This window comes from Macrotis lagotis, chromosome 2, assembly GCF_037893015.1.
Source record: "Macrotis lagotis isolate mMagLag1 chromosome 2, bilby.v1.9.chrom.fasta, whole genome shotgun sequence".
Taxonomy (NCBI): Eukaryota; Metazoa; Chordata; class Mammalia; order Peramelemorphia; family Peramelidae; genus Macrotis; species Macrotis lagotis.
The window spans coordinates 322,958,932-322,980,285 of NC_133659.1; the positions used below are offsets into that span (position 1 = coordinate 322,958,932).

Genomic DNA, 21,354 nt, shown 5'->3' on the forward strand with positions numbered 1-21,354 from the left:
CCAGGAAAATGTGAGCTCTTTGAAGGCAGGGACCATTTTTATTTTTGCTTGTTATTTGTATCCTTAGCATAGAGTCTTGGCTTGTAGTAAGTGCCTGTTGACTTACTACCCCAAAAAGTGACTTCAGGTCTGAGTGGAGCAGAAATGGTAAAAACCAGATGAACATTCATTCTGAGATGAGGTTGCAAATGGTGACATGTCATACTTCTCCTGAGTTTTGTACATGGTCAAATGACTACTTCAAGTTGGATTGACTTCTTAAATATAAGAACCACTAAGTTCCAGCTATATAATTTCCCTTGTACTGCAGGCTAAAATACAATACGGTAGCATGGCAGATCTGATGATCTCTGCTATCAAAAATGGATTTGGACTAGAAAATCAAATTATGCTAAAGTCAATGTACTAATAGGTTTGGCATTCAATGAGTCTGTGATTATATGTAAATGTGGTCAAATTCAAGTTTACCACAAAGCTACCATAAGATAAGGGAACTTTCTACTGGTTCAGAATCTAATATTTGTGCACAATTTTAAAAATCAATGGATATTTAAGGAGGGCTAATTATGTGCTGATTCAATATCCTATAACTATTTTCTGACTGCATGATAGATGACCTGTCTCAGTCTCCCGATGGACCATAAACTTCTTTATGACCATTCTTCAATATATAAAAGAAAACCTAAATATTCAGAGGTTCTCATAGTTATGTAATTCTATGATCTCACTCATGTAGATATTTGCACGAATGATTTCAACTCAACCATGCATGAATTGTGTCTATATTCTCCTATGTGCTTGGGGCAGTCTTTGCTTTCTCTTAACACTAAAAGGAAATTATGGTGAACATGAACTATCCATCAACCATCTCTTGATCCTGCCATGTGACCAGTCCATCTTTTGCTTTTGTTCAACTTTTAAAAAATTTTTATTTAAGGTGACAGCATTAAGTGACTTGCCCAAGGTCACACAACAAGGCTGTATCTGAGGTCAAATTTGAACTCCGGTCCTCCGGACTCCTGGACTGGTGCTCTATCCACTGCATGTTCAACTTTCTCTGATTACTTCTTAAACTATCTAATTCTGTTAGGTACCAATACCTACCATGTGCTCCTTCACTGCCCTTCAGTGATATTCATTCTCCATTCTTTGATGCTGAGTTATACTAAAACATTAATAAAACACTGGCATTTAAAAAGATGAATCTCTCAGGAAGAAGTTTGGGATCATTCAAAGAACTTTAAAATTTTCTAAAAGGAAACAGAGATCCTAAACATCTAGGATTAAGTTTTGTCTTCAATATAAGCTTGCTGGCAGATGAAGTGAAGGATACAGTGTAATAACCAAACAAGAAGGAACCAAGATACACTGTAAATATATTATTTTTTCCTTAAAGAACTTTCTTTCCATATACCATGATGCCATACAAAGAATTCTGAATTTGAAATCAAGAACCTGATTCAAGTTCTGTCCATTACAAGCTAGCCATGTGACCTTGGACAAAACAGCAAACCTCTCTAGGATTCATTTTCCCAAACTTAAAAATGAGAAGATTGAACTAGACCATCTTTGAGGTCCTTCCATCTACTTTTTGGTTTGTATCTTTTTAGACCCATGTCAAGCATTGGGAAATATACAGAGACATGGCACCTACCAACAAAGAGTTCACCGTCTAGTTGGGAAAACAAAATTAACATATATAAAAAATCCACACAGAGACTATGAGACTTTTTAAAATAAAACTATGGCATCAAAACTAAGATTTTTCCTTTTACAAATATACATAATAAAATGCAGAAATTAGGGCTAGATTGGTGGAAAACAATGGTCATGCATCTTTTACCTACTTTTAAATTTTGGCTCAGTCTTATTTCTAGTCTAAGGTAGAAAGGATTCTGGGAATTTCTAACTCTAAGTCAAATGGTTGTCTGAGAAGAGTCTTAAAGACTTGATTTTAGCTTTAGGATACTCTGGCTTTCTTAGTATGACTTTGACTGAAGAAGATGAGACTGCCCTTATTAGTGAAAAGATTTACCATATTTCCCCATGTGTAAGATGCACCCTTTCTCAAAAGTTTGAAATCTAACAACTAGGAGTGTCTTATACAGTGATTGTAGGATTTTTTGCTTGCATTTCCCACTTTTTCATGCTTGTTGTCTTTGCTCTCATTGTTTCACACGCTACCAGTATATTAGGTTACTTTTTGCCACATTCTGCCCAACAGAAAAAATTTTCATCTAGTGCTGAGTTCAAGTTTAAAGTGATCCAGTTTGCAAAAGTGAATGGAAACCATGCTGCTCAACATCAGTCTGGTCCTCCCCTAATTGAGAAAATAATCTGAGACTGGCTCTGGGAAAAAGAAATCCTACTGAAAAATGCCCCGACAGAAGAAGGTTAAGGAGGCAAGGCAGGCAAATGGCCTGGGTTCCAGAGGGGATTGAAGAGCAAGGGGCCATTGGAATTCCTGTGTCCACAAAAATGGTTCAGCAGGAGGCCAGAAGAATTGTGATGAAAAAGAAGTGACTGATTTCCAAGGAGGATATGATGGGAGCTTCGGGTTCATGAGATGGAATGGACTGAGCATGCGTCCATGTACCAGACTTGCCCAGGAAGAGCTAGCTTGTGGTCAGCCCTAGACCAGAGCACAGGTAAGATAGTGGTCAGAACCTCATCTAAGGGAATGAGTCATCATCAAACACAGATGAGGACGCACTCATGGATGAGAGTTTTGACACTGATTACAAGTTGTATGAATTTGGTGATGAATAAAACTGGAGTTCAATTACTTTATGTAATACAGTTTTTTCAAATTTTAGGCCCCAAAATTAAGTTGCATCTTATACATGGGGAAATATAGCATATGCTAGCAGAGGAGAGCTGAGATGGTTACCAGGTATCCTCCAGAAATAAAAATGCAGAAGCTAGTAGCAGGTATTGTTTAGGGAAAATCATAAGACAGGGCAATGGTATGCCCAGAGGCTCATGGGAAAGCTGTCAAAAATAGAATATCCCTCAAGGAACAACAAAGACTTGTTATGAAAACTGGCTATAAACCTTCCAGAAAACATTTCATTAAACAAGTACATGAGTTGGCACTCCATATATATTCCCTAGTCCACATATATTCTCTAGGTGTGTCAATATGCATGGTTCTTACATATATGTTCATGCTTCTGATTGTATGTATTTCTCTGGGAAAAGTTTGCCCAGAGAAAAGGCAGAATGGAAATCGTCATTGACATATATCTTACTTTGCTATCTAATTAAAATATCTTTGTTCTGAAATAATATTTTTCCTCTGACTGGTAAATGTTGATACTTTTGCTTTCTGTTGATGGAGACTTAATTTTTTAATTTACTTTTAATGTTCTCCACTAGCCATTTCACCCTCTGATTCATTTGAACTTTAGTCCAAAGAGGAGATGTGAATTGGTGAAAGTTGTATAGCTAATCAGTAATAGAACTACACCTTGAACCTGGGGGTAGCTTTTTGGGTTAACATTGCTACATTAATAAATAATACAAGAGTGTATATATATAAATGTACACTAAAAAGAATAGTGAACTGGGAGAGAGGAGCCTTGGTCTTAGCTCTTGGGTAACGAATTAGAAATCTTTATTCTGTCTCTGGGCCTCTGTTTTCTCAATTGTTTCTTGCTCTTTTTTTGTTTTTTGCAAGGCAGTGGGGTTAAGTGACTTGCCCAAGGTCACACAGCTAGCTAATTAAGTGTCTGAGGCTGGACTTGAACTCAGGTCCTCCTGACTCCAGAACTGGTACTCTATTCACTGTGCCACCTAGCTGCCCTGTTTTCTCAATTGTAAAATGAATGTGGTGGGGACAGCATGGCACTAGATTTAGAAGGCAAGGACTTGGTTCAAGTCCAGACTCCACTATGTACTAGTGACCTTGGACAAGTCAGTCTCCATCTAAGTTTTCATCTGTAAAATGAAGTAGTTGGATTGAGGTTGTGTCCAAAGACTAAGTGTTATGTTCATACAAGGAGGAAGTCAATGAGGTACGAGAGAAGTGATGTCTTCATGGAAGAACTAAATCTTGAAAGCTGGAGATGACTTTTGGGAGTCAAAGGGGGAAGCAGAAACACAGGTAATGCACAGCACCTGTGAAACAGGGAGGAGGCTAGAAGCATTGAGAGAGGCAAGTTTGGGCAGATAGGATTATGGCTCATTGGGGAAGGCCTCCTCAGCTCCAGGTGTGGGATATCAGATTTCTAGCTTCCATGTCATTAGGACTTCAGTTCAAAGAAAGAGGAGGGATTAGGAGAGTGATTTGGAGAAGGCTAGAGATTGAATTTGGAGAAGGGGCTATATTTAATCAAAGGAGATACATAGTTGGCACTATCTCTATATTGATTCCCTTGCCTTCCTTTAATCAGAGTGGGGAACCTTTTTTTATGCTAAGGGCCATTTGGATATTTATAACATCATTCTTGGATCATACAAAATTATTAACTTAAAAATTAACCTGCTATATTTGGTCAAACATTTAATTAATTCACCCATAAAAAAACTCCTAGATTCATTTGAGTTCCCCCCTCCCCGCCGTGGTTGCCTTAGCAGCACCAGACCAACTGATTTTAAGGGCCTGACATTTCCATCCCTGATTTAGATGAATGAGAAATAGGATGGAAGGAAAAGATCTAAAAATTGAACTGAGCCTAGAATCAGAAAGGCCCAGGCCCAAATCTGGCCTCAGCTCACAGGCAAGTTGCTTAACCCATCTGCCTCCATTTCTTCACCTGTAAAGTGGGGATCATAATAGTAACTAACTTCCAGGGCTGATGGATGAGATGATATTTGTAAAATGCTTTTTAAACCTTAAAAGTTATTGTCATTTATGTGATAAGCAGTAGAAAGGACAAGAAAAATGAGTCTGGAGAAAAGTCAGTTGGAATTTTCAGCAGGAACATGAAAAGGGTAAAAGGCACTTTGTTTTATGACTGGAGAGAGCTGTGTATTATTTTATTTGTAGGCAGAAAGCAAAAAGCCAGTAACCTGGAAGGGCAAGAGAAAGGAGAGATTGATGTAGCAATTGTGGCAAGGAAATGAACCTGGATAGGAAAAAGATCTTGTCTATTGAATGGTGAGAGACATCTCAAGGTCATATTTGTTGGTTAGCAAGGGAGCCTGCATCAGATGGCCCTTAATGCTATCTTTGAAGTAGGAGTCAAGGCCCTTGATAATAATGAGGGTATGGATGGGGGTCTTGGAGAGAACCAATGAAGATACAGAATATTGGAGGAAGAGAGGCAGTTCCTTGTAACATCATCCAAAAGTTAATAAGGGTCAGTGGCCCAGGTGAATACATTTGTGGTAGGACAGGTATGACTAGTTCTGTGTGATTGTCAGCAATATAATCTGGGGCCTGGAGAACCACAGTAGGAGGAGAGGATGTCAAGTCAGACCTAAGGACAATTAAACCTGGGGGTCTAGAGCACTTCAAGGTCTAGGGGCATTTAAGCTGCCATTTCAAAAGCCAGGTCATTTTGATAGCTCATTTTCTCAACAGTAGTACAAGGTTTGAGTTTCAAACTTGAGGTCTCCATTAGGAGAATGAAAATATCATCTAGCCCTGAGAAATAGTCACGCAAAAATGCCTCTTCTTCAGACATGTTATTGTAATTTGTTGTCTTTACTCATCAACTGAAAGGTTTATTTCCAATGTAAGTATTCAAGTGCATCATTTTCCATTTCTACCCTAGTCCAGAGAGAAGCCCCACATGACATCCTTGCCATGTTCACTGACGATCAAGGTACATTTTCAGGCTATAAACTCTTTTCAAAGAGACACCAATCAACACATTTGTTTTATTTTAAGAAATAATCTTCCCCTTCTGCCACCTAAAAATCCCCCAAACAAACCACCAACCAGCTGTTGCCTATACAGCCCTACAGGGACCAGGCAAATGAGTCACACTGGTTTGTTCACATAAACTCACAGAGAATACTTCATTAACTAGAACAGTTTTCACTTTTAATAGCTTTAAAAGTATTACTTTCATCAATGAAATTTAAAAATGCCAAAAAAGGGAGATTGAGCATTTGGAAGGTCACTTTTTTAAAAACCTTTTTTTCTTAACTTGACTAAAATATTTACATAAGATGAATATTTCCTTATGTTTTTAATTTACTTGTTTTGTTTTATAGAATGCCAAGTAGATGAACCCAGAGTCAGGAAGACTTGAATTTTAATCCAGCCTCAGACACTTAACTGTGTGACATTAAGCAAGTCATTTAACCTCTGTCTCTGTTTCCTCATTTGTAAAATGGGTATAATAAATAGCACCTACTTTTCAGGGTTTTGTGAGATTAAAATTAGATAGTATAGATAAAATGTTTTGCAAACCTTAAAGTGGCATAGAAATACTAGTCCTTTCAGCTAGGGTTTTCCCCTCTAGATGTGAATATTAATAATTATTTTATTTAAGCTACAGATTTACCTAGAATTTCATTATCACCTTAGTCTAAATATAGTAATACTAAACTTGATCTTAGGAAGGCCACTTTTATGTAGAATTTCACTATCCTGAAGTTCAGCAGAAATTCTGTAGAATTTTACTAAGAGGGAAGAAAAAATCTTTTTCCGAGAAGTCAAAATAGATGTTATAAAACCCACATATTAAAGAATAAGCACAATTAGTCATACCAGTGCCTCAAAACTTCCTTTTTTTAAAAACACGATTCCAATCAACTTTATTACCTGATTTATTAGCCCATTACAGATTTGGTACAGAAAATCAGAAAACAGGGAAGTAAGGCAATAAACTGAAGCTGGAGGCGGGCCTACGGACAGGTCCAGGTTCAGAGTGACACCCCATGTATCACTGCTGGTGTCAAGACTGGAAAGGTCAGAACTCAACCAACTTAGCCAATATGGAAGCAGAGAGTATATAGCAAGAAATTTCTCCACTCACTTCAACAGTCCCTGTGAGGTCATCTTTGCACCACAAATAATTGATATTATAATCAAGATTGCATTATCAAAAGGATTGAATTAGGTTTCATATTTAATTATGAACTTTTTCATCAAAAAACAGCTGCTACCTAAAAGCTTTTCATGATTAACAAAAAAAAACTGTAATTACTTGGAAAATTTACATGGACTAGCTCATTTTCCCCAATGCTAGAAGAAACATTCTGATAAATCCAATTTATAGATTTGTAGTAAGGACTACAAAAATTTTTCTCTCCCTCTAAGAGTAGCTACATTCAATTTGCATAAAGGAGAAAGAAATGGAAAGACAGACAATTAGAGATAGCTGTCCCTCCCAACCCCAAGGTACAGATTCAACCTCTAGGTCAAGAAATAAAATGATTGAACTTACCAAGAGGTGACCTGGGAAGAAGCAGAGATCGACTGGAGCAATCCAAGAGACTGGCATTCCCATAGGAGACCCTTCCTGGGGGAGGTGGGGCTATAGAACCCTAGTATAAAATAACCTAAGATTTAAATGGGCCAGAGGTCATCTCTGCCTCGAGAATGAAAATGAGCTATACCGGGGTCAGCTGAGGATCTTGTGGAATTATCCCAAGGCTAGTTTTCTAAGAGCTAACCTAGAGGCAATTAACTCCCAGAGCTAGGGGCAATGGAGAGAGGGGACCTGTTGGGAGCATGGAAGAGCATCAAGTGTGAGAGAACAGGTAAGGGCAACAGCAGTTACCTGACATGCGAGAATGAACCCTGGGGTCCCAGGCAGAGGTGTGCTGTAAGTCCCTGGGGCTGGGCAGACCAACAGGGGAAAGGGGGAGCAGCATTTTGGCTTCTTTGAGCTTCTGTGTCATCTGCCAGCCCTAGGATGGAGCCAAGCCACATCAATGAGTTGTCTCCAAAATATTTCCAGCCTCCCCGATATAAGGCTTGCAGCTGGTTATGCACTCAGGTCTTCCTCTGCTGCCTCTTCAAAGCATGGAGGTGACCCTAGGCACTGGAAAGCTATGCCAGTAATCAGGAGTGGGGCTTGCTTCAAGTATCTGACCAGCAACAGTCTGTGGTTGCTCTCTGAGGACCAGCTGAACAAAACGTAGAGAAGACTCTCACCTGAAGGTTGGATGTCAGTGACAAAGCTTTGGCACAACAATTCATAAAACAGATAAAATATACAAAGGCTCAGATGCAGGTGGAAAGACTTGAAATCATAAAATGATGAATCCAAGTTTCAGGATCTACACAAGTATACCCATATGGAGAAATAAAAATATGGCCTCTTCTGATGGTTTTTCCAAAGGCTACATCCGTGAGGCTTATAAAAGCTGACTGCATGGTATCGTCTTTGAATTGACTGGTCAATGGACTCCTACCATGGCAGTCATCTGTCTTTAGTGGGTTCAGACCATAGATGGCTGATAGGACTGGGAAGGAAGTCCAATTCACTGAAAGTACAAGAAACTGGAGACTCCAGTGACAGTGACATGGGCAGTCTAGAATACCATTTTTTACATCTCCTCAAAGATACATTCCAAATGAATTTCCATTTTTATTTCTTTCAAGAAACTTTATTCTAAAGGAACAAAATTTCTTTATCACAGAGAGGAAGAATCAAGGCAACCCAACAACATAAGCATCTCCGCCCCAACCGAAGTGAAGTATCTAATAATTATTAAGTAATTAAAGGTTAAGTGTATGGTTATTTTTTTTTATATTGTGGTAAAATAAGCACCATACATATAAAACTACTGGGAGATTTCTGGTCTAAATAATATAATGTGTTGCTGATAAGGAAAGACATACTGATTAAATTTTGCAAATGTTTAAAAATTGGTCACAAGATGTTCAAATCTATAGATAAGTTTATTAATGATGAGCACACAGTGATGTTTTCATTTTTTAAACAATGTACTTCCATTTTATAATTCGCTCAACCAATGGATGATTGTCTAGTCCGTGGATTGTAAATAATGTTTGTGAAGAGAGCACTTTGTAAACCATAAAGTTCTATAAAAGATGAGTTCTGGGTCTCTGGCAGCATGGCGGAGTAGAAGGCAGGGTGGATGTGGGGTTAGAGCATCTGAGTGTAAACTCTGGGGCTTCCTGGCAGTGTGGCTTTACCACTGGGACCCTCAGTATCCTCATCTGGTTGGAACAGATGATCTCTAAGGTCTGTTGTTAGCTTCAAATAAAGCTGTGCATTAGCCACCTTCTCTTCTTTTCCTCCACTATTACTGACCTGCTCTACTGAGCAGAAAAAAGATTGGAGGTAAATCTCAAGTCCATTTATAGGCTGACTCAAGCATGGAGTCAAATAAGATAGAACATGAGGTTCTAGACTGACCTAAAGCTTTCACCTGTCTGTGGTCCTAACATACACCAATAATCAAAAGTGGCCCGTGTTGAATGAAAAAAAGAAGATTCCCTGGAGATCTGTGTGTGTGTGATATCTGTGTATACATGTGTGATTACCTCTTTGAGCTTTAAAGGATGGACTTCACCTTTAGAGGCAGCCTAACACCATAGAAAGAACACTGGATCTGACAAGAGGAATTTTGGATTGGCCCCCATGTTCTGTCTGGAAGCAGCTAACCCTCCTTATTCTCAATCCAACTTTCATTTTCCTCATCTGTGAAATGAGAGGCAATCATCCTTGCATTAGCTGCCTCACAGGGTTGAAAGGATCACAATGTGAGACAGTATGTAAAATATGAGGGGATATGTAAATATAAACTGTCTTTATATTTTGTAAGAACTGATCATTCTTTATTTCCACTGATGGGAAATAAAGACAACAAAAGGCTTTGTGAGTTAATGAAGAAAAGAACTACTTGGTAAAATACTGTGGCGTTGCATTATTAATTTTTTTTTCTGCTAAAAGCAGCCATAATAAAATTTACTAGGAATTTCTGTCTACACACAAATTCTAGAAATGATTTACAGAACACACAATCCAAGTGTAAACAAGTATTTTTCAAACTCTTTAAATAAGATCAAATCAAGTCTCAATGGATTTTTATAAAACTTTCTCAGTTAAATATTTGTGAACTTCAACTTACTCAGTCTTTCTCTTGTAAGAGTGTTCACAATGTGACACCATCACTCTCCAAAGGAGAAACTATAATTACTTATCTTATTGTCTATGACATCTGCATGATAAGGCAGAAAAAATGGCATAAGTAAAGTAAAAAACAAAAACAAACCTATGACTGACCTAGTCCTCCTCATTTTAAAAGACTCAACAGGAATGATTTCAACAATATAGTTATAAAGAACCTATTACTTAAACAAAGCTAACATGAAGACATGAGTTACCACATTCCAAATTAAAGTGGAATGCCCTCCTTAATCTGCACTAGAAATTAAATTAGTATACAACTCATAGAGCAATTCCACTGGAGTTTGATTTGCTATTTTATAGAAAAAGGCTGCACTTTTTCAATAATTAATCAGCTTGGTCCATGTATTCCCAATGGACATGAGTGCTTCTTGGAAAAACAAAGGAAGAGCAACTATACCCTAAGCATGTGTTTTGGCCCATAAGTGAAAATCAACCTGTTTGCAGATAGGCAACATTGATAAGGCATGGGCAGATGTGCCATGGCCTCTTTTTGATCCCCTAAAGGATAAGCTTGTTTTCAACTTATTTCTTCAAAATACCTAAATCCTTCACTTGCCTGACTGTAAATCTATTCATTTTTCCCTGCTGTGTAAATGAACTAAGTCAAGCATCCTCCTCTTAGCAGGGAATAATTTTACTTGGGGAACCCTTTACAACCCCAATATGAAATTCAGACTCTTGGCAAACCTTCTGAACAAACACGATGCATTGCAGCAACATGCTTCTGAACATATCCTAAAGCTGATGCTCCCAACAGCGCAATCATCATTACTAACCCAAATACATGTAACTTTCCAACAAGAGAGTCATTTTACATGTTGAAGCTAATAAACCTAAGTTTCTTCCTCTTGTTTGATTCTACCTCTGACTTTTGAAAAAAAAATCAATGACCCAAAATGACCTAATTGTTCTCCTTTGAGCCCTAGCCCCAACCATGCTCTACAATATAGGCTGCCCACCTACAGTAGTAGAGTTGGAACCAAGTCACCAGCATCTTTGGGGAGCTCATAGGGCTTCATGTAGGAAAGTCACCATCTCTGATATGATCTTTACTGGGGACTTGTCATTTGTAAATTCAAACTTAGCTGGTGTAGAGGTGGAAGTAGTTAAAACATTTTAAACTCCAAAAATTCATTAGAAAAGAGGTCAATCTCCTCTCCACCCACAACTTTCCATTACAAGGCAAACACCAACCAAGTACATTCCTGGGGTGTGTCTAGTTATAAAATTACTCTTATTTAACTCTCTCCATGTCTTCTGATTTAATTAACTCCAGAGATGAAACTCATATCTGTTTCAATGTCAAATTATCCTTCATTCTCTCATATGAAAGGCAAATACCTTTCATTTTTATTTTCTATTCAAATTCAGTTTTAAAAAAGTTAAGGCCATTTAATCTTATCAGTTCCAATGTAAAATTAACCCAGTCTAAATACGATTAATGTATTGTATTAAAGGCCTTGAAAAGGAGTCATAAGCCACCATCTTCTGGTTTCTTCTGCATGGTCTGAGAACAGTCAGAAGTTCTATATTTCTTTAATCTCCAACGTCACCATCTCGATCACCAATGAGCCACAGAAAATGGAAACTCAAAGCCAGTAAGGCTGTTCCAAGCAGATCTCCCAAAGCTGTAAGGTATGGGATAGAAAAGCTATCAGGATCCTTTCCTTTTCTCCAGAAGTGATGTACCATCCAGTCCGCAATCCACAGCAAGGTGAATACCTAGAAGAGAAAGCAAAGATCATTTCTAGGGGGGTCCAAACTCAAATCCACAATGTCTGGTGGCTTCAGCACAGGAACCTAAGAGAAATCACAGTAAAGAACCAGCTACTCTGGGGCAGCTAGGTGGTGCAGTGGGTAGAGCACCGGCACTGGAGTCAGGAGGACCTGGGGTCAAATCTGGCCTCAGACACTTAATAATTACCTAGCTGTGTGGCCTTGGCCAAGCCACTTAGCCCCACTGCCTTGTAAAAAAGTAAAAAACAAAACAAAACAAAACAAAACAAAAAAGCCACTGAGCATCTGCCTGTAAGAGAGAGGGGCCAAGGACATGGCAGGGGAAGTATGGGCTCAACAACCTCCCTCTGAGCTCCTGGGACTTGATTCACTTCAGGAAATATTTATTAAGTACCTAATGTGTGATATCCTAGGTGACTTGTTACTTCTCAAAGAAGATCACAACATCAGGGAGATGATGCCATGACAAGCACATGAATTGGATGTGGGGGAGCTGTGCTAAGTCACCAGCCTCACTGTTTCCTCCAGAACCATCTGGTTTAGTGGCCAGATATGAATCAGGATGACTGGAGATGGCCCTGGATACAAAGCGACCAGGATCAAGTGACTTGCCCAAGGTCACACGACTAATACATGGCAAATGTCTGAGGCTGCATTGGAACTCAGGTCCTCCTGGCTCCAAGGTTAGGGCTCTATCCACTAGTCCACCCAGCTGCCCCAGGTATTAAGGATACAAAAGGATGACTGAATTTTTCTCATAAAATACTTTTGAAATAATATGAAAAAAAATCACCATGTACTGTCTAACCCTTTGGACATTTTCAAAGTTCTTTCATAGACAACACCTCATTCAACCCTATCTCCCAACAACTCTAAAAAGTAGTCAGAACAGGTTTATTTTCCAAGGAAGGAACTGACAGTGAAAGTTGGCCTTCAAAGTCACAGATGGCTCCAGTCAGCAGGCCAGGCCAGCTCCCAGGCCTGGGGCCGTTAGCCTCAGCTGCTTTGGACAATATCTCCCTAACATTACACAGACTAACTTGGACGCTTTTCAACAACCACCACTACCTGTAATAATTGTAGAAAGCTACAGGAAAAGGGCAGAGATCACGGGGACTCCTGGGGTCTGTCATGTTTTATGGACCCGGAGACACGCTGACCTGATCCTTCAGCTCCACATGGCAGAGGTGGCCCAGCCTCCTTCAACAGGACCAACAACCATGTACTTTTCCAACCATTCCCCTGGCAGGACACCACTCCCAAGAGACCAGTGTCTCCCCCCCACCAAGAGCCTGAATGATCCCTCCTTGACTCCCTCTATCCTATCAGCAATTGTAACAGAGCTCTAAGAATAGCTTCTGATTTGACTTCAGCCCCAAGGTTTAATTTTTCCCTCTTATCTGACCTATTCTGAGAAGGAACCGTTAAATCCTTGTAGCCTCAATGTCCCCATTTACTAGCTCCCTCAGTGCCACCACACCTGGGTCTACAGTCACTCCCCTGGATCATCAAACCGCCTGGCAAGAGACATTGTCCTTGCCCTGATCTATGATGACCATCCTGTTTCAGAGGAGGCCCCTGCCCCTTATTTTTACATGGAGCCTAAGACACCCATACTCTTTATCATTCCCACTTGGTTGCAGAGCATTGCCGGGGGCTAGGGAGAATTGTTTTTTAATGTTGAGGGGACCACATTATAAACTCAAGATAAGCAACCTTCATTCTGATTCTCACTTCTCATGTGTGCTTTTGTTTATCTCTCACTGGCTTCCTAATTACACAATCTAGAGATAATTTCTGACTTTTTCTTGCCTTCTTAAATTCTCTTCCCACCTTCCCCTTAGGCAGAGGTGACATCAACTGTTTCAGGAAGTGGTCTGAGAATATCTTGGAAGAGCTACCTTGGGAAAGGAAACGGGGCAAGAGATGAAAGCAGGAGGGCAAAGCAGACCCTTTCTTAGTTTCTTCAAAATGCTCCTCACAAGAGTTTTTGCTTCTATTTTTTTTTTTTTGTTTTGTTTTTGCAAGGCAATGTGGTTCAATTGCCCAAGGTCACACAGCCAAGTACTTATTAAGTGTCTGAGGCCGCATTTGAATTCAGGTCCTCCTGACTCCAGGGCAGGTGCTCTATCCCCTGTGACACCTAGCTGCCCTCTACAATGGTTTTGCTTTCTGGGCAGCTAGCTGGTGCAGTGGATAGAGCCCTGGTCCTGGAGTCAGGAGGATAGGAATTTGAATCTAGCCTCAGACACTTGCCATTTACTAGCCGTGTGACATTGAGCAAGTCACTTCACTCTGACTGCTTCACATCCAGGACCATTTCCAATTGTCTTGATTCATATCTGGTCATTGGACCCAGTTGGCTCTGGAGGAGAAAGTGAGGTTGGTGACTTAGCACAGCCCCCCTCACTCAGATCCAATTCACATGCTTGTCATGGCATCATCTCCCTGATGTCATGGTCTTCTTTGAAAATGAAGGACAAACACCAATTTTATTATTATTATGATGTTGCCTTCTATTATGTAAATTCATTATTTATAAAATCATCTTCCTCTCCTCTATTAGACCAGAAGCTTAAAGAGGGAAGGCATCCGTCTCTTTGTATTTTTTTTTTTGATATCTTGCATATTCTCGTGCATACTGTGTTGGGTCAAACCAGAGATATCAGTGGTATAGGAGATCCCCAAAGAATAAACTCTCTCTACCAGTGCAGATCTGGACATTTTCTGCAGTCCTACAGGACTGTTGGGGTCACTGAGGGATGACTGTCCATGCCACAGAGCCAGTCTATGTCAGAAGAAGGACATTGGCCCAGATCTTCCTGACTCAGAGGCCAGTCCTAGCCACAATACCCACAGTTCCTCCAAGTGGATAGTTTTTAATAAATAGTGACTGAAGTTGATGTTACACTCCTTCTCCAGTCTCTTTGTAATCCCTCTGCAATGCAATCTCTTCTCTCACCATCCCACTCTTAACTCATTTGGTTTACTAAAATGATCTCCTAACTTCATTCTCTGGACTCCAGTTTCTCTGCTGATTCCTCCTGCACACAACTGCTGATTACTCTTTGCCCTCATCATTATGGACCGGGAGACACGCTGACCTGATCCTTCAGCTCCACATGGCAGAGGTGGCCCAGCCTCCTTCAACAGGACCCAAATCCTTCACCTGGCCCTTCATGCCAGTCTGATTCTCTCCCACTCTCCTACACAAGTCATCTACTGTCTGTATACAGCACTGCTAGAACATCTTGGTCACCTCTGCTGTCTCCCGGACCTTCTGGAATATCCTTGGCATCCTCTCCACTTATCAAAGCCCACCCCAAGCCTCCCCTTGGTAGAACCCCAAGTGGTTAGTGATTGCCTTACAACCTTCTTCCCATTCCCCATACTCCCATAAAGCTTGTCTATATCAATTCATGTGGATCTTGGCATTTTCTAATAAAATGCTCATTGAATTACAGGTTTAATATTTATTAACTTGAAAGTATATGGATAGTAGGAAGCAGTGTCAGTCAGTCATAGTTCTTGAGGCTTACATGAATAAATCTACTTTCAAATATTTCTCTTAAAATAAATAAATTAGACAAAAATGAAATATCATGATAAAAAGGAACCCTGAACTAGGAGACAGAAGACCTGGATTTCTGATCTTGCCAGTTTGATTCAGTAGCCTTGAGGCAATTCACTTATCCCCCAGAACCTAGCTTTCTTCATCTGTAAAAAGAGGAGATTAATGGAGGCAGCTAAAGTGGCACAGGGGATAAAGGATTGGCCCTGGAGTCAGGTGGATCTGAGTTCAAATTTGACCTCACACTTAATAATTACTTAGCTGTGTGACTTTGAACAAGTTTCTTAACCCTACTGCCTTGCAAAAAACAAAAAAAAAAGTGGAGATTCCTGGTAAGAGGTTAAAGTAGAGATCTGGTAAAGTCTATATCTAGACCTGAAATTCTGTGGAATTGTACTGAAAAAGTACATCTCAAATCCAACCAGGGGTTAGATTATAATTTTTCCGAGTTAATAAATATTCCCTGTTTGTTCTTTATGAAATATGCATAACTTCTTTTAAGTAAATACTTCTTCTGAAAAGGCAAGTCTGTAGTCTTGGCTAATTTAATTTCCGTACTCCAGGTATGTTGCTTGGAATTCAAACAAATAAGACAGTAAGAGTATGTGTTTGCTTTGGAAAATAGAGATTCAGCAGCAGCTTCTTCGATGAATTAATACAAATAGGCACGTTCATGCATGAACATGCCTTTAAAGGACTCCAGGCCTTATGTCCAGATAAACATCATATGCATCCTGTGTGTGGTGTGGAAGGTTTCTGTTGGAAATCGTGTCTTATAGAGACAACATAGAAAGGCTTTTGGAAGAAGAACTTCGTGTTTTTCCTATACACTAAGTATAAAAATTCCTACACCCCAACTTACATGACAACAACAACAACAGAAAACAAACCAAAGAAAGGCACCCTGATTTGACATTAACAGTTTCCCCTTCCCAAATGTCTGTTAGGGAGAACCTCAGCCCCTAACAGCCAAGCTTGCAGCCCACTCACCCTCAGATATTTATAGCAAACGCTTTACCAAATAACAACTGGGGCAACTCACTTGAAACAAGAAAGGAATAAGTATATATTTTGTTTAAATTGAAGGGTTCTGCATCCCGCACCTGCAACTGCTTATTCTTTTGGTCAGAGCATTGCCTAGAATATGGCAAATCAAAGTTATGGGAGCCTCTCACAGCACGGATAGCACTGACAAAAATAGAGGGGGACTTAACCAGCTGGTGGTTTAAAAAAAGAAAGAAAGAAAGAGAGAGAAAACAAACCTCACAGACACATGTGTGTAGCGACTCCCCAAAGGCTTCCCTTTCATAACCTTTGGCCCCATTAAGACAGCCCTTGAAGTGGACCTTTTAGCCACAGGTGGAATCTGCCCTAGCTCTGACTGCCCTAGTAAGGACCCTGCTTCTGCTCCTTTTTTACAGTCTAGGATACTGGAACTGGCCAATATGCTTTCCCTTCTCAACCCTGTCTGATTCTGTTCCCATACTACCTTTTAACACGTTGTCTTTTCTGGTATTCCCAGTTGTCCCCTCTCCCAGGTGCTTTGAATTGATTTTCTAGATATTTGATGTGCTTCTTTGCTTTCATTTTGACCTCTCATCATCCCCACCCCCAGTAAAATAGTGTGGGGAGGTACTTGTTCATCAAACAATGAGTACCAATTCCTCACTCCCCACAAAACAGCTGCTAGAACTATTTTTATATGTGGGAAACAGGTCTTGCATTAAACAAGTTGGAGAGAAGAAAGTAAAGGAATATTTCTATGCATTAAGAAAGAATATAATGAATCTAAGAAGAAAAAAAAAGGCAAAAAAGAAAAAAGTTCCATAATTAGAATCATGAAAAATATTTGACAATAATGTAAATGGAAAGAGCAATTAAAAAGAGAAAATCCCAAAGCCCAATAGTTATACGGATCATGCTGGGCCCTTGAGAACATGTACTTCCCTCCCTCCTTTACAGACCTGAGTGAACTAGGAGGTTCTGGAACAGGGATAATCCTCCTTGATTACAATGCTGATTAATTTTTCTTAAATTTCCCTTCTTTGGGGTGGGAATTCAGGGAAGCCTGGAAAGATTTGCATGAACTGATGCTGAGCGAGATGAGTAGAACCAGAAAAACATTGTACACCTTAACAGCAACATGGGGGTGATGATCAACTTTGATGGGACTTGCTCATACCTTCAGTGCAACAACCAGGGACAATTCTCCACTCTGCAATAGAGAATACCATCTGTATCTAGAGAAAGAATTATGGGCTTTGGACAAAGACCAAAGACTATTACCAAGAAATTAGGAAAAAAACACATTATATTATTATGTATCTTCCTTAAGGATATGATTTCTCTGTCATCATATTCAACTGAGATCAATGTATACCATGGAAACAATGCAAACACTAACAGAATGCCTTCTGTGGGGGGGGGGGGGAAGGAAACAAGAATGGGGGGAAAATTGTAAAACTCAAAATAAATAAAATCTTTCTTAAAAAAATTTCCCAGGGCGGCTAGGTGGCGTAGTGGATAAAGCACTGGCCTTGGAGTCAGGAGTACCTGGGTTCAAATCTGGTCTCAGACACTTAATAATTACCTAGCTGTGTGGCCTTGGGCAAGCCACTTAACCCCATTTGCCTTGCAAAAAAACCTTTAAAAAATTTCCCTCCTTCTTTAATTCGTTGCTATTAAGGATGACTTTTGGAGGTCCCATAGGGGATAGAATGGGAAATTAATGTGACATTAAAAAAATAGGTGACAAAAATATTTTTTTAAAGAAAGGCCCAGATGCATGACTCTGAATACCTGGTCTGGGAATGTAAAATCAAGCCTAGATAGAAAAAGATACATCACATTTTAAAAATTAAAATTATCTTTATTAAAATGGTGTCACCCATGACATATAAACTACCTGAGAGAAGCAATCATTTTGACACAGTTTTATTTAGTGACTGCAAATTGTCCTCTGTGAGTATCCTCTTGACAATGGGCCGACATAGACTATCTGGTTAGATTGAGTTGCTTTCTCCCCTCTTAATTACTTCATTGATAGTTGGATGCTTTCATGTCACACACATGCACACACACAAACGTATGTGTTTCATTTTACAGACTTTTATTGTGTTTCTAATTCTGTGATTTGAAAAAATGGATATTTCTTTGAGGAAATGTGCAAAAGCTGTAGCTCTTGAAAAGCATGCTTAATTGACTGTTAGCAATATGACAGTGGCTGGCTCTTGAAGCATGGTTCTTCAAACCAAGAGTGAACAATATTGCTCACAATGAAGCAAAGCATGATGTGTAGTCATACACAAGAAGCCAAGACCTTCAGAAGAATTTAGAAGTTAGAGGGGTGCTATTAATTCATCTACAGTTATGGGGCAGGCTTCTTAAAAGGGCAAAAACATTAGGAAAAGTAAAAATTTGCCTACCTTCTTTTATGGAAAAAATGTACTTGTTAGGGATAAGATAGTACAAAGACCAGTGTGCCAAAGATAAGAAAAAGGACATATTTATGGATGAAATTCATTTTTTCATTCAAGACTATCCAAAAGTCACTGTCTGAAGTCTCAGTCTATAAGAGGCTTTTTCATCAGACTGTAAAGCAGTCACCCCCCACCAAAGTTTGACTTCTAATAGACCTTATCCCATTTGATGGAATGATAAATTCTAAAAAAGATAACTGAAGCAGCATTATTCAGGAGTTTCAAAAATTCCCAAATCAAGAAAGAAAACCACAACCTTGCACCATGCCACAAGTGAAGAGACTTTAAGGAAAAAATCTAAAAGATGAAGATTCAGCGACTGAGAACCGTTCTAATTGAAAAGTTAAGAATCTAAAAATTAAGCTAGGCTTAAAAACATGTCTTGCAGGAACACTGGGTGATGATTAACTAAGATGGTCTTATTCGTTTCAGCAGTACAATAATCAAAGAAATTCTAAAAGACTGCAAAAAATACCATCCACATCCAAAGGTGTAGTGTTTAAATGCAGACCAAAGCCTACTACATTCAATTTTTAAGCTGTCTTGTGTATTGTCGTTTTTTTCTCTCTAATGTTTTTTTCTTTTGTTTGGATTTTTTTCTTCTTTCACAACATGATTAATATGGATCTATGTTTAGCATAATTATACATGTAGAGCCTATATTAGATTGCTTTCTATCGATGGAAGGGGAGAGGGAAGGGAGGGAAGGAGAAAAATGTAAAACTCAAAACCTTTCCAAAAAAAGATTTTTGGAAACTACTATTGCAGGTAGTTGGAAAAGTAAATAAATTAAATATTTAAATTAAAATACCATGTCCTCTTTCTTCATATCCAATATGATAAAAATGTGCTCTATGACGGAGAATGAAAGAATAGGTGTCAGAGTCCAGACATCAAATCATGTAACACAAGTGGCCAGTGAAATGAGGGCACCAGGCAGATGGCTAGAGCCAGGTTTATTCTTTGTTACTAAGTGACATTACTGCCCATTTTCCAAGGAATCCTCATATTGTTCTAAGGTGCATAACAGGTGCTGACCTGTGTCTGTAAAGGTGATTTCTCCTCTGGGAGTTTTCTAAATCAATGTAATTACAAGGAGCAACCAAAAACAACACAAATAAATATTTTGAGAAGAGGCCAAATCTGTCACACACCCTTAGCTTTTCACAAGTCACAACAGAATGAATTAACAATAAATAAACCAAGAAAATGCTTTAATGTGCTTCTTTTTAAAGGGAAAGAGCTGAGTATATGGATTCATATATCAAAAGGGTCAAAGAAGAAACTCAGTCTAGGCCTCCTCTGGATCTGAAGGATCTTCAAGTCACTGACTGGATAAAGAACTATGAGCATTCGTAGGGCTGTGGAAAGGAAATGATCATGCCGAATGAACCTATCAATGACAGGAAGCCAAGAGCAAACGCGCCATCAAGACTTGTAGAAGACTCTGGATGTGGCAACACCTAAAGCTAGACAAGATACACGGCTTCCCAGGTTGCTGTTGGTCACATTGCTCCAGATATTAAAAGAGGACAGGAGGCTGAGAACATGAAGGAAGTTCCAACGATGCTGCTAATAACTACATACAGACACACATACATAGGTTCTATACATTTAAAAGAATGTTTTGCTGCCACTTTTTTTTTGCAAGGCAAACAGGGTTAAGTGGCTCACCCAAGGTCACACAGCTAGGTCATTATTAAGTATCTGAGGCTGGATTTGAATTCAGGTACTCCTGACTCCAGGGCCGGTGCTCTATCTATTCTGCCACCTAGCCACTCCCACTTTTTGTTTTTATATCACAGTCTGGAGTCCAGAAGCCCTGAGTTCAAATCCAACTTACTCAAATTCCAAGTTACTTAACTTCTGCCTCAGTTTCCTCATTATAATCTATAACACGTCGATGAAATATATGTGTACATATATGTTACATATGTATGCCTGTCTAAACATATATTTCTATATACTAGCCCTACCTCACTGGGTTATTGTGAAAAATGAATGATATATTATTTATAAAGCTTAGGGCAGGCTCTGATACATAGTAGGTACTCTAGAAATGCTAATTATCATGATAACCCAACCTCCAGAGGGAACTCCCACATGCGACAGAGAAGAATGATTAAACAAAAATTTCCAGCATAGTGACCATATCTGAGAGTGTCTATAACATTTTGTCCTAGCTGTCCTAACATTTCTATTCCAAGGAAGTAATGATATTTCATTATCTGTTTCCTGAAACCTTGATTTTTCTTTTCTTTAAAAACCATTACTAGAGAAGTCTTTGGTTTTACATCCAGTATGTCCCCTCCTCTCTTCTTCCCTTCCCAGAGGTATCCCTTCTTTAAAGAATAAAAGAGAGAAATACAAGTGATCAATGACTTCTATGGAATGGCTCAGGTCCAGAGAGGAGGCTCTGAGGCTTCTTCCTCTTTTTTGGGTCCTTCCCATTCACACTATTGTGCCGATAGGGTACATTGTCCGTCTGGTTCTGGCTACTTCA

General features: G+C 39.3%; 1 protein-coding gene across 3 annotated transcripts in view; it reads right to left on the reverse strand.

Moving 5' to 3' along the window:
• Window positions 1-8,789: 8,789 nt before the first annotated feature.
• The window catches only part of SLC41A2 (solute carrier family 41 member 2), a 123,857-nt gene continuing 111,292 nt past the window's right edge, over window positions 8,790-21,354 (reverse strand). For all 3 annotated transcript variants that reach the window (XM_074226751.1, XM_074226752.1, XM_074226753.1), the window contains exon 11: window positions 8,790-11,786. In XM_074226751.1, the coding sequence (XP_074082852.1) occupies window positions 11,601-11,786 (186 nt within the window). In that variant the 3' untranslated portion in view covers window positions 8,790-11,600. The remainder of the gene's footprint in view (window positions 11,787-21,354) is intronic.